At 40.9% G+C, this 13,303-nt stretch overlaps 1 protein-coding gene across 1 annotated transcript in view; it reads right to left on the bottom strand.

Moving 5' to 3' along the window:
- The window catches only part of lama1 (laminin, alpha 1), a gene marked incomplete at both ends in the record, with an annotated part of 39,950 nt that extends 31,424 nt beyond the window's left edge, over positions 1–8,526 (bottom strand). The window contains 6 exons of the mRNA XM_084048739.1: positions 1,294–1,473; positions 1,599–1,789; positions 1,910–1,961; positions 3,001–3,122; positions 3,485–3,652; positions 8,454–8,526. Coding sequence (XP_083904865.1) covers positions 1,294–1,473; positions 1,599–1,789; positions 1,910–1,961; positions 3,001–3,122; positions 3,485–3,652; positions 8,454–8,526 — 786 coding nt within the window. The remainder of the gene's footprint in view (positions 1–1,293; positions 1,474–1,598; positions 1,790–1,909; positions 1,962–3,000; positions 3,123–3,484; positions 3,653–8,453) is intronic.
- Between the last annotated feature and the right edge of the window lie 4,777 nt (positions 8,527–13,303).

The following is a 13,303-nucleotide window of genomic DNA, read 5'->3' as shown; positions in this document are numbered from 1 at the left end:
AACACTCACTGTGTTACACACACATTCAACACAAACAGTGGTTCAGAGTTGTCACAGTTGAGGCTGACATGCACAGAGAGAGAGAGAGAGAGAGACAGAGACAGAGAGAGAGAGAGAGAGAGAGAGAGAGAGAGAGAGAGAGAGAGAGAGAGAGAGTGTTTGACATAGAAAAACATTTTTAAACAATATTCTGGAACTACCGGTGTGGCAGTTGTGCCCAATCCGGCTTCACCTCAAAATGTCAAGCATGCAGATCTGTTAGATCTGAAATTAATATGGAATTAAAGTCATATGTGTATCATTTTGTATAGCCATCTAATCATTTAATGGCCCATTTGAACTGCCATGCTCATGTGACCTTGACACAGAAAGCTTATCTCTGTGCACTGGATTGTACTGAAACGTAGCAACAAAATGTCATCATGGGCGCCTCAAGACGTCCCCAAGCTGATAAGAACAACGATGACCACCTCAACTGGACAATCGGACACGTGCATTGATAACAAATTGTTGAGTCGTATATTGTATCTTGTCCTTGGTAAGCGAATTCACTGACGTCTGCAAAACCGTTTGTAACCATAATGATAACAGCTCCTATATAACAGTGTTGTACAAGGTTTCTCTGAGTTACAATGTGAAAATGTCAGTGCTCATATCAGACGCAGGGATGAGCGGAATCCCGTAGCAGTTCCATTTCAGACAGGTCAGGCCTCAGGCAGCATCAGGCCATTAGGGTATGTAGGTATTGAAATTAAAAGGTGGATAAGCACTCTGACACGGATTGCTGCTGACCAACACTTTTTGACTCTCTATCTTTTTAGTAATCGGTTCCTTTATATTGCTGATGGTCTATTGTGGCAGCGTTGTCCCAGGTGTCTTTCATTCATTGACTGATGTGGCGGCTCTTCTCACTTCTCTCTATATACCTATGCCTGCCCCTATACACGCTGTACAGCAGTGGTTTACAAACCCCGGGTCGAGACCCATTTTTATGGGTCATGACACGAGTAAAAATTACTTTTTATTTTTATTTTTTATTTTTTATTAATTCAAAATATGTTTTTAAAGAAAACATTTTCAAACATTTTTCAAACCCAATTCCATTAAAAAACAAATCCATAATTGTAAAACTTTCGAGCTAAAACGTCTGGAAACCACAGCACAGTGTGCAGGTACTTTTACTGTTTTTTGGTCTTCATTTATTCATTGCCATAGGAATAAATGAGGCTGGTTTTAATTATTAGCTATTCAGTTATTGATATTAATCATAGTTAATTTCATTCTCTGTCTCACCCTGCGTGTGACGATGGGGTCGACCTCCTTTGGGTCGCGGTGGCTCAGCATCATGAGGTCAGCGTTGAGGGTTCGAATCCTCTGGAAGCGCAGTCTGATGAAGCGGGCCGAGGTGAACTGGAGCAGCTCTGGGGTCAGGTGATCGGCACTGGGACGCCCGTTGATTAAAGATGTGTGTATCTGAAAGATAGAGAGAACATGAGATAATATATGAGAGAGAGAGGGGGAGAGAGAGAGTGAGTGAGACAAAGACAGACAGAGACAGAATAAGAGCCAGACAGAGAGAGAGGGGGGGGTGATGGTACCTCTCCATGCTCCAGTGGGACCAGTTTAGAGTAGTAACTGGTGCAGATGACCTCGTGGTCGCTCTTGTAGGTGGGCGGTCCTCGGCGGGGCGTGACATTGTAGCGACTCAAACACTCAGTGTCACTGATGGCGTAGTACTGCCAGGGTTCAAAAGTCACCCCGTCCTCCGAACGCTCCAGAATCCAGTTACCTGAAAGACAAAACAACATCAATGAGAAGAAAGAAAGAAAGACATTTCATAGAATGGAAGTTACAGGAAGTGGTGACAGTTACAGGAAGTTGTGACAGTACAGGGAGAGATTACAGCTACCTGGTCGTGGCGAGTTGGCAGCTTTGATGATGATATAGGCGATCTGAAATAACTGGAGGAAGAAAGAGAGAGAATGATTTAACACTCTGACCAGTATCACCTTCTACTGGGAGCTGACCAGTACAGCCACAGTCTGATGGCTGTACTGGGAGCTGACCAGTACAGCCACAGAATTCTGCTGTTGAACAGGGAGCTGACCAGTACAGCCACAGACTTCTAAGTATTTTAAAAGCATGCACTATTGAATACTTGAGTTGTATTTATTTATGTTTTCTGTAAAGGCTGGTTGAATACTTTGTCCACCATTGGTCCTTGGCATGAAAATGTTTGAGTTGGTTGATGTATTTTAATCGTCTAGTACGTTGTGAAGGTTGAGTAGTGTCTGTGTTAATAGAACATTTTGATACGGTCTGGAACACGGCAACACCTGCAGTGTGTGTGTGTGTGTGTGTGTGTGTGTGTGTGTGTGTGTGTGTGTGTGTGTGTGTCTGTGTGTGTGTGTGTGTGTGTGTGTGTGTGTGTGTGTGTGTGTGTGTGTGTGTGTGTGTGTGTGTGTGTGTGTGTGTGTGTGTGTGTGTGTGTGTGTGTGTGTGTGTGTGTGTGTGTGTGTGTGTGTTGACACATAATGAATGGAATGTGGGAGACGGAGATAAGAAAGAAACAAAATTATTGAGAGGGAACACACACACACACACACACACACACACACACACACACACACACACACACACACACACACACACACACTGAGACAGTGAGTCAGTCTAGACAGACAGGGACACCCTGGGGTCAGAACCAAGCATCCTTCATGTGGTGTGTGTGCCGGTAACACACACACGCAAAAGATTGCTCATCTCACGTGATCACCTTAGAAGCAGATGTAAACTAACAGCAGAGCTGGTTAGACTGTGGCGGTAATGGATGTCTGGAAAGACACCTTATATATAGACAGACGTGTTCTTTCCACGAATTGACAAGCCTCAGATCTCCAACACAGCTGGTCGCTGTGTCAAAGTCCTCGAGTTTCTCTCGGTTGGATGTGCGCGTGCGTGCGTGCGTGTGTGTGTGTGTGTGTGTGTGCGCGTGCATACTTGTCTCAGGTCCAGGGTGACGGTGACCCAGTGGAACTGTCGTCCGTTCTGGATGCTGGGACTCTGCCACCAGCTGTTGGTGCCGTCTATGACGTTGCCGATTGGATGGCGCTCTGTGCCCTCTGCTGCAAGACCACACCCACAAACACCATCATCATCATCATCATCATTATCAAAGAAGAAGACGGAAGAGAAGAGAGAGACGACAGACAGACAGACAGACAGACAGACAGAGAGACAGACAGACAGACAGACAGACAGACAGACAGACAGACAGACAGACAGACAGACAGACAGACAGAGAGACAGACAGACAGACAGACAGAGAGACAGACAGACAGACAGACAGACAGACAGACAGACAGACAGACAGACAGACAGACAGACAGACAGACAGACAGACAGACAGACAGACAGACAGACAGACAGACAGACACAGACAGACAGACAGACAGACAGACAGATAGACAGATTGATAGATTACCAGTAGTGTTGGCGTCACAGATCCTGCACTGTAGGTTCTTCTGCAGGTACCTCCGGTGGTGAACATGCTCCACCAGTTTGCAGAACTCCTCTGGTCCACTCTGTCCACACGTTGCATTGCTGCTGATCTTCGCCTGACTGGCCAAGTTCAGTATGGCTGGGAACAAGCCTGGGGAGAGAGAGAGAGACAGAGACTGTTATTTTTGTCTGACACAAGCAGTGGTGGAAAAAGTACTCACATTTTTTACTGATGTAAAAGTATCAAAACTGCAATGTAGAAATACTCTGTTACAAGTAAAAGTCCAGAATTCTAAATTTTACTTCAGTAAAAGTACAAAAGTATTGGCATACAAATATACTTAAAGTACCAAAAGTAAAGGTACTAAAATGTTTGAAAATAGCCGATCTCAACGGCTATTTTCGCAATGCGAGGCGTTGTGAGCTTGTGGATCTGCTAGCTTTGGCTAAAGTTCCCCTCCGAATAGGAATGCGCGGTGTAGGAAAAACATCCTATCACACAAAGATTCGGCGGCCCACCTGTAGTAACTATGATGACCCCCTAGGGGTCCTGGACCCCCTGCCCTATAGCAATGATTACAATTAGCACTTTGAATTGTCTTCTTGAAATGTAAACACACACACACACACACACCTTAATTACTCTATCTATGTAATCAGCTGTGTGAATGCATGATAGCATCAACAGGGTGGTCTCTCACACACACTCTCTCACACACACACACACACACACACACACACACACACACACACACACACACACACACACACACACACACACACACACACACACACACACACACACACACACACACACACACACACACACACACACACACACACACACACACACACTACAGGTGTAAAGTCATGTAGGTGTGATGAAGTGATGAGATGCAGGACAAAGAAAAACAGATAACACACAGAGGAGTTAATGAGTCTGTCTGTCTGTCTGTCTGCCTGTCTCTTTGTCTGTCTGCCTGCGTGTGTGTGTACCGCGTTGACCTTAGACCTACTGTATAGACCTACTGTATTGTATATATGAGCGGAGCAACTACCTTTAAAAACATTTTAAAAACATTGAAAATGCTGTTATTTGTCCCATAAAGCTTTAGAACAAGCTACCCTTGCCTCCATGTCATGTATATAAAACTATTTCTAACAGCAAATGACTATTAAGTGTTTTTTCCAAAGTTACAATATATGACATAGCTCTGTTTACACATTGCTGTATTCACTTCAATTTACAATTCAGGCATTTAGCAGACACTCTTAATCCAGAGCGATTTACAGTAAGCACGGTAAACACGAGGTAATACAGCAAATGCATAGATCTAGGATCATAGGTAAACCAATAACCTATCATCAGTCACGCTAAACAGTATAATATATATATATATATATATATATATATATATATATATATATATATATATATATATATATATATATAATCTGTACATTGAAACTATAAACTATGGAATTGAATACACAGGACCACAATGGAAACAAGCCCTCAGGGTGTTATCCTTTTTAGTTTTAATGTATAAATGTACCACTTTTTCTGCATACTCTTAATAAAGTATTCAATCAATATAATGTTCAGCTATACAGCTTGAAAGGAGCTTGATTAGTGGGAAGATGGGAAACGGAGCTTCTTCAATTGTACATACATTTCTTAGTTTGTATTGTTTTTATTTTGAGACTTCCTTTGGCAATGTTTTCTCGTATGTTTTTTCATGCCAATAGCACTCCTTTGAATTGAATTGAAGTGTGTGTGCTCACTTAATTACGTCTCTGCTTCACGCACATGAAACGCAGACACTCACATAAAACACACACACTGGTGACAAATCAGTCTTCACACACCCTACAGGATGTATGTACACACACACACACACACACACACACACACACACACACACACACACACACACACACACACACACACACCTAACCACCAGAGGGGTTGTAAGAGCAGATGGGGGGGAGTCATGGGTCGTCTGTGGGGGGTTGTGTGTGTGTGTGTGTGTGTGTGTGTGTGTGTGTGTGTGTGTGTGTGTGTGTGTGTGTGTGTGTGTGTGTGTGTGTGTGTGTGTGTGTGCGTGTGTGTGTGCGTGCGTGCGTGCGTGCGTGCGTGTGTGTGTGTGAGAGGTGAATAACAAAAGGCCATAGAGGAATGGAATGTGTAGAATCACAACAAGTAGAATGTGTCTTTGTTATTCAGATTAACTCAACTCAACTCTCTCTCCCTCCGTCTCTTTCTCTCTTAAATTTAAAAGGAGCTTTATTGCCATGATAAAACATACATTTACATTGCCAAAGAAAGTAAAAAACTAAGAAATGCATGTAGGCTACAATAAAGTGAACACAGAAATGTGTATACAAGGATATGTCACAGTGCAACTTGGAAAAACTAGCGTATAGCTAAACTAGCTTCTCTCTCTCTCTCTCTCTCTCTCTCATTCAAGGAGCTTTATTGGCATGAGAAAACCTCTCTCTTCTCTACACAGTAAAATCCTCATCATTAATGTAATTAAAGAAATGTAACCAAACTCTGAGAAATGTAACCAAATGGACCCTTTATGGTTCCGTGTCATCAGAGTTATAAATGGATACATTAACACAGAATGTAATTGTTTTTATTTTGACACTTTGCTTTGGCAATGTAAACATATGTTTTCTCATGCCAATAAAGTTCCTTAAATGTTATTGCATGCTCCCCTCTCTCTTTATTGACAAGGTGTGAAATAAAAACAAACATAAGAAATGTATGTACAATTAAGGACATATAGGCCTATTGGAAAAAAGAAATGTGTAAAAAGAGCTGTGTCACATTGTAACTTTACAATCAAGCAGGGGTCAAATTAAATAATAATAATTAATATAAATGTACATAATTTGCAGGTACAGGTAATTAACAATAACTCACTATCTCTTTTCCTTGCATATGAAATAGATTTAAATGAATGTGCGCATGTATGTATTGTAAGTATGTATGTATGCACATATTCAAAGATAGTTTTCAAATCTCTCTCTCTCAAAGGGCCATGAGAAACATGTTTACATTGTCAAAGAGTCTCTCCCTCTCTCTAAAGTGAAGTCATGAATATAAATTAGATGCAGGTCTTGTATTGACTCAGCTGTTCTCATTGACGTTAAAAAGAACAATGTCACATACAACTACTAGAGCTGTTAGACTGTCAATAAACTGCAATGGAGGAAGAGGCACCCAGATGTCTTACTTAAGTAAAAGTATCAATACCACAATGTAGAAATACTCTGCTACAAATAAAAGACATGTACAGTATTCAAAAGTGTACTCGATTAAGAGTAAAAAAGTATTGATATTATCAAAAATATACTTTCAGGACCAAATATAAATGTGTTTCTCATTATGCAGATGAATGATCTGTTTCACAATCATGATATTGGATTGTAATTAGTAGATTAATATCACTTTCACGTTGCAGCTGGTCAAGGTGGGGCTGATTTGAATTAGCCTACTATGTGCTGCTGGTTAGCTTAGCCCAGTGGTTCTCAACCTGTGGATCGGGACTCTGGGCCCCCAGGGGGGGTCCCCAGATGACAGTGAAGTGACACTTTAAGGACTTTTAATAATCAAACTATACTATAAAAACTGGTCAAATATTGGCCAAATTGTCAAATAATATAAGAAAGAGGCATACATTGTGAAAATAGCTGATCTGCAAGCTCCTGGTAATCTCCTATTTTCACAATATTTATCTGTGGAACCGAAAATGTAATGCCTCAACTCCTACATTCCAAGTGCTTATCGGTGTGGGGGTCCCCAGTTCAAATATGATTATTTTGGAGGGTCCCCAGTTAAAATATGATTATTTTGGAGGGTCCCCAGTTCAAATATCATTATTTGAAAAGGTTGAGAACCACTGATGTTGGCCTGGCCTACTTTAAGTTACTTTCCCACCACTGATGAACTGGAATGAACTAAAGTCGAACAGTCTACAGATGCAGAGAAATACTCTGAATGAATTCAGAAACAAACTAAAAGCACCACTACGATTAGGAGGATACACAGAACCACAATGGAAACAAACCAAATAATTGCAGTGGAGTAAAAGTATAATATTTGCCTCTGAGATGTAGTGGTGTAGAAGTAAAAGAAAATTGGAAAATACTCCAGTAAAGTAAAAGTACCTAAATAGTTTTACAGTACTAGTACAGTACTAGAGATAATGTACTTAGTTACTTTACACCAATGACTATTTGCAAACTGTTAATAAAGTATTCAATCAATCTAATGATTAGGCTACTACTAGCCAGATCTACAATCTGGCAACACATTTTTTTTACTTTCATCAATGGCCTCAGTGGGGTAAAGTAACTAAGTACATTTTCTCAAGTATTGTACTTAAGTACAATTTTGAGGTATTTTTACTTTTTACTGGAGTATTTCCAATTTTCGGTACTTTTACTTCTACATCTCAGAGGCAAATATTATACTTTTACTCCACTACAATTATTTGAAAACTTTATAGTTACTTTGTAGATTTTGATTATTATTACAAAGCATACATTAACCACTTCAGCCCTATATACATTTCGGCCATTTGAAAATAGCAGATCTACAAGCTCACAATGCGTGATGATGCTGTAGATCTATTTTCAAAAGAATTCAATAAATTTTGAAAGCTTGTAAAATGGGACATTCTGCACAATGAGTAGGCTACTTTCTACTTTTGGTACTTTAAGTACATTTTGATAACAATACTTCTGTACTTTTACTAAAGTAAATATTGAATTATGGACATTTACTTGTAACAGAGTATTTCTACATTGCAGTATCGATACTTGTACTTGAGTAAAAACGAGATTATTGATCACGAGAGGCCTATCAATCTCTGATCACGTGCATTGATCGGTATTGTTATCATTCATTCATTCATGGTGAGTTTTATTATCATTCTTACCTCGTTGCTGAGCGGACACGCGCGCCGTGCACAGCACGCTCACCAGGAGCGCGCCTCGCAGAAGCAGGAGCATCACTTTGTTTATGAATAATAAACCAGTATGAAATATTATACAGTCTATACTGGTCTGTTACTGGAGCAATGTGACTGGACCTCTCTCTCTCTCTCTCTCTCTCTCTCTCTCTCTGTCTCTCTCTCTCTCTCTCTGGTCTGTAACACTGGGAACAATGAGACTGGACGCTGGACCCACTGGGAGCTCAGCTAACGGTAGAGTGGACCTTTCTCTCTCCCTCTCTCTCTCTCTCTCTCAGTCATTCATTCGGCTCTAAACCGGCGTTGCCAGGTATTGCGAGAGAAACAAGCAACCAGGTCCATGAAAACAAGCCCAAAAGAAGCGAGCCCTTTCTTCAACGTTTTTCAGTCCAAGAACCCCCTAGTTGAGAGAGAGATGAAGCAGGGACCCCCACTGCATGTTGTAAAAAATGGTGTTGCAGATTAAACTTTTTCATAGATTTGATAGAGCTTCATATACTTGTTTGACAGCACTGTCGTCAGTGTATGTCGGAGTCATGTTCATTCAGACATTTAAAGGGACACTTCACCCAAAACCTTTTTTCATGAAGTCTAGGACCCCATAAACATGATGCTGGTGTTTTTTTTGTGTTGTATCTGTGTTTTTAGATTTTTGATCCGTTTGATCCGTGAGACACGGCTGAAAGCGTCAAATGACGCGGAAAATGACGTTTTCAGCCGTGTCTCACCTTATGTCCGAACTACATACTGCAGGTGACTACAGGTGTAGTTCAAACCCAAACCAACGCCCATGGTTCAAAGGACCGGCCCCTGAGGGTGTCTCCCAAACATTTCCCCACTCGGCAACTCCCATTAGCTACCTCACACATGTACTGTCATGGCATGTGTAAACATATCAGAGTTATACTTTAGTACCCGGACCCACACGCAGCTAAGGCGGGCAGTGAGGAGCAACAACCCGTCGGGGATGTTTCTTAGTGGAACTGACAATGTACACGGACCGTGGACGGTGGATGCTTGTCTCTCGAGTAAGTAAACATGCTGTAAAGTTGCCACTATCACTATAATCTCATGTTGTATCCCTTGGGTAGACTAAACTAGCTTGTGGAGCCTGGCGTGAACGGAACGTTTGTCATTGTTGTCATGGCGGAACTTCAACCTGGTGTTGGCACTTTTTTCATTCACAGCCCTTTCATCTACATAAACGTTCATATTTCAAATATTAAATTCTTACCCCGTGGCCACAGTTATGTTACAATTGGAATCGGATGGGTCTAAGTACATGTATCTTCCATATTGTTCAATAAAAAAACATTTAAATCCGAACGGTGGCCATTTTCTCATAGATGTAAAATGTATCAGAGTGCAATACACATCCCAACCGATAGGGTCGCGTAATTGAAAGCATAAGGAGAACATGGCCACCAATTGGATTAAAATGCTTTTTATTAAACAATACGGAAGATACTGGTACTTAGACCCACCCGATTCAAATTGTAACATCCGTGGCATGAGGTCAGCACTTTATATTTGAAATTTGAACGTTTATGTAGATGTACGGTCTGTACATATAGAAAGTGCAAACACCAGGTTGAAGCTCCGCCATGACTGACATGTTTCGTCCCGACTGACGGCCGTGTGCGTAGAGTAGCACAACGTCACTTTACTTACTGATTGCGTTCGACTCGTTTCACTAAAATTAAAACGGACTGCGGGTAATGGGAGAGGACAAGTGTCTCTTGTTCACAAAAAAAGTATGGTTACATGAAATTAATTAATCTCTGTGCAGGGAGGGAAAAAGAAAAGGGTGCGTCGTTTGTCCCCGCCTTATAGCAGATCTACAAGCTCACAACGCGTCGCGGACTCAACACTTTGTGAGCTTGTAGGTCTGCTATTTTCGGTGCGCATGCAACTAAGAATAAATTATGTATCACGTCGGATGATATCCATGTAAACTACAAGTCTAATCTAATGTGTTCTTTCCAATGACAGGACAGAAAGTCGTCATCAGCCTGCAAAAATGGAACTGCTGTTGAAGACCTGGGACTACAGCCATATATATTATTTTTCTAAATAAAACGGTTACATTTACACACTGCTTGCTCTACTCATTGGTATATTCTACATTGTGTAAGCATTTATAATGACAAAATGTATGAACACCCAAATCTATAAGGGTTCTTTTGAACTGTTTCATGATATAGGATAGGAGAAGGTCTTTCATTTGGCAGAATATGGTACATAATTACATGACTTATTAGACTTATATAATAGTGAAAAACTCTTGTTCATTCTCTTAGTATTTACTTCGACATGCAATCATTTTTTCTGGGGACCCCAGCACGTTGGATTCAACTTTACTGGTCTTAGATACAATAGGCTATAGTAAAACCTAACATTATCCATATACACCAATTGAAAGCATGAAACTGTCTCAGTTGAAAATAAAAAGAAAACGATTCGGCTGTGTATGACAAGAGTATTTGAACATTAGCATGTCATCTATTCTAAAGTAATGGCCAAGTTTAGTCCAAAGAATATAACTGTAAATGACAGTGAAACATTATGTTCTCAGAAATAAGGGAAAATGCATGACATGAGTATGAAACGTTTTGTTTTATTATATTGTTGACTATGCCTCAACGCCATGGATGTCCCGACTAGATGGACATCACCAGCACCGGACTGTCTTCATGATGGGAACTGGGAAGGAATGTTGAACACACACACACACACACACACACACACACACACACACACACACACACACACACACACACACACACACACACACACACACACACTTTGTGCTACTCTGCTAATTTACACATGATATTTAGTTTGCTAAAAGATGCAATCAATACAGAATACAATACAACAGCAGCAAGATTGAGTGTTGCCAGATCTTGTGAGAGAAATAAGCAACCAGATCTATGAAAACAAGCCCAAAAGAAAATACCTATAGGCCAAGAGCACTTGAAACCTAGACACGGGCTATTTGAAAATTGCCGATCTACAAGCTCACAACGCGTAGCGATGTGACGCATTGTGAGGTTGTAGATCTGCTATTTTCTAAGAAATCTTGAGTAAAAAAAGCACTAAATGTATGGAATATTTTTGAAACATTTTAACAACACAAATCTGGTACAGGGGTCCTTGGCAGAAATTATAATTTCAGATGAGGGTCCGTGGACAAGTACACAATTATTTTATCTATATGTATTTAAAAACAAGCCCAAAAAAAGTAACCCTCAACTACCAATATTTACAAAGTCCCAGAGTCGCTTATAATAAGCAGACATGGCAACATGTGTTGATGTTGTTGTAGTGAGAACTGGGAGGGGAAAGTTACAATGTAGACCACACCCCCACGCATTCTCCCCTCCCATCAAGGAAGGGCAGTGCCCCAAAGCATTATGGTCATTGTAGTAATACTGCAGTCCAGTCAAACCCCAGTCAAAAACACATACTTCTATATTGTTCTGGCCATAGGGTGCAAATTTCAAAATGTGCTACTGTTATCTACTACAAATATTATACTACAAAAGTTCTTCCAGGGGTGAAGTGCTCCTTTAACCACTTAAACTGTCAATAGCCTACTTTGTAAACCTGACCTCTACACCCTCTTTGCCGAAAATATCTCACAACGCATCACAATGTGATGCGTATAAGCCCCTTAAAAAAACACCAATATATTTAAAAGCAACTTTACGGAATAACAAGCCCAAAGTCGCTTATAATAAGCGTACCTGGCAACCATGCTCTCGCTCTCTCTCTCTCTCTCTCTCTCTCTCTCTCTCTCTCTCATATTCATTCATTCGGCTCTAAAACTTTTGTTTCAACCCCCCCCCTGCCGGTTGGGTCGTACCATGTGGGAGGGGGGGGGGGGGGGGGTGTTATGGTGGGTTGTTAATTGACACCCACACCCACACACACACACACACACACACACACACACACACACACACACACACACACACACACACACACACACACACACACACACACACACACACACACACACAGAGAGATTCCCACTCCTTCAGTTAGTTATAGCCTTGAACCTTTCCTTTGCAACATTGACTGCTTTGCCAGCATGGTTGACTTGCCTCCACTGTGTGTGTGCGTGCGTGCGTGTGTGCGTGCACGTGCGTTTTTGTGCGCATGCATGTGCGTGCGTGCGTGTTTGTGTGTGAGAGTGAGTCTTCTTTTACCTCCAGGTGAAAGTTAACAACTACACTCAGACTGGGTCTGCAATGTTGACATAGCAACACTGAAAATCCTCTAGTGCAGTGGTGCAGAGTTTTGATTGATTGATTGATTTATGTAATATTTAATATTAATTTGATTTAATATTTTAAATCAATAAAAGTCAATGTTTCAACCTAGTCTATTAGTTTTATCTACAAACAGTAAAAGGTGGTGTAAGAATGCAGAAAACAGAAACAGAATTGATTAATTGATTTAATATTGTATTAGTAAAAAGAATGTAACAGCACGGAGGTACAGTACAACAGCAAAACATTTAGGCTAAAAGGATAACACAAAGAAGTATAAAATATAAAGGTACAAATGGACCCGCGTGACTGACACAAGCTGATATAGCCTATGTATTTTGCTGCGGACCCCCATTTGAAAATATTTCGTGCCAGTGACCTCCCATAACAGAAGATTTGTCGCCGTTATTCGAAAATAGACAAGCTGGTGAAACTGGACCACCCACCCACAAGTGTGATTTTCATCATCGCAACTCAATAGTGTAACCTTCAGTCTGGATGTATAACTGTCATCATTTCCTTAGCACAAATAGCCTAGCT

Source organism: Gymnoscopelus microlampas (assembly GCF_963454915.1).
Source record: "Gymnoscopelus microlampas genome assembly, chromosome: 22".
In the NCBI taxonomy this organism is placed as follows: Eukaryota; Metazoa; Chordata; class Actinopteri; order Myctophiformes; family Myctophidae; genus Gymnoscopelus; species Gymnoscopelus microlampas.
Note: the sequence above shows the minus strand (reverse complement) of the source record. Positions and strands in the feature narration are given on the sequence as shown.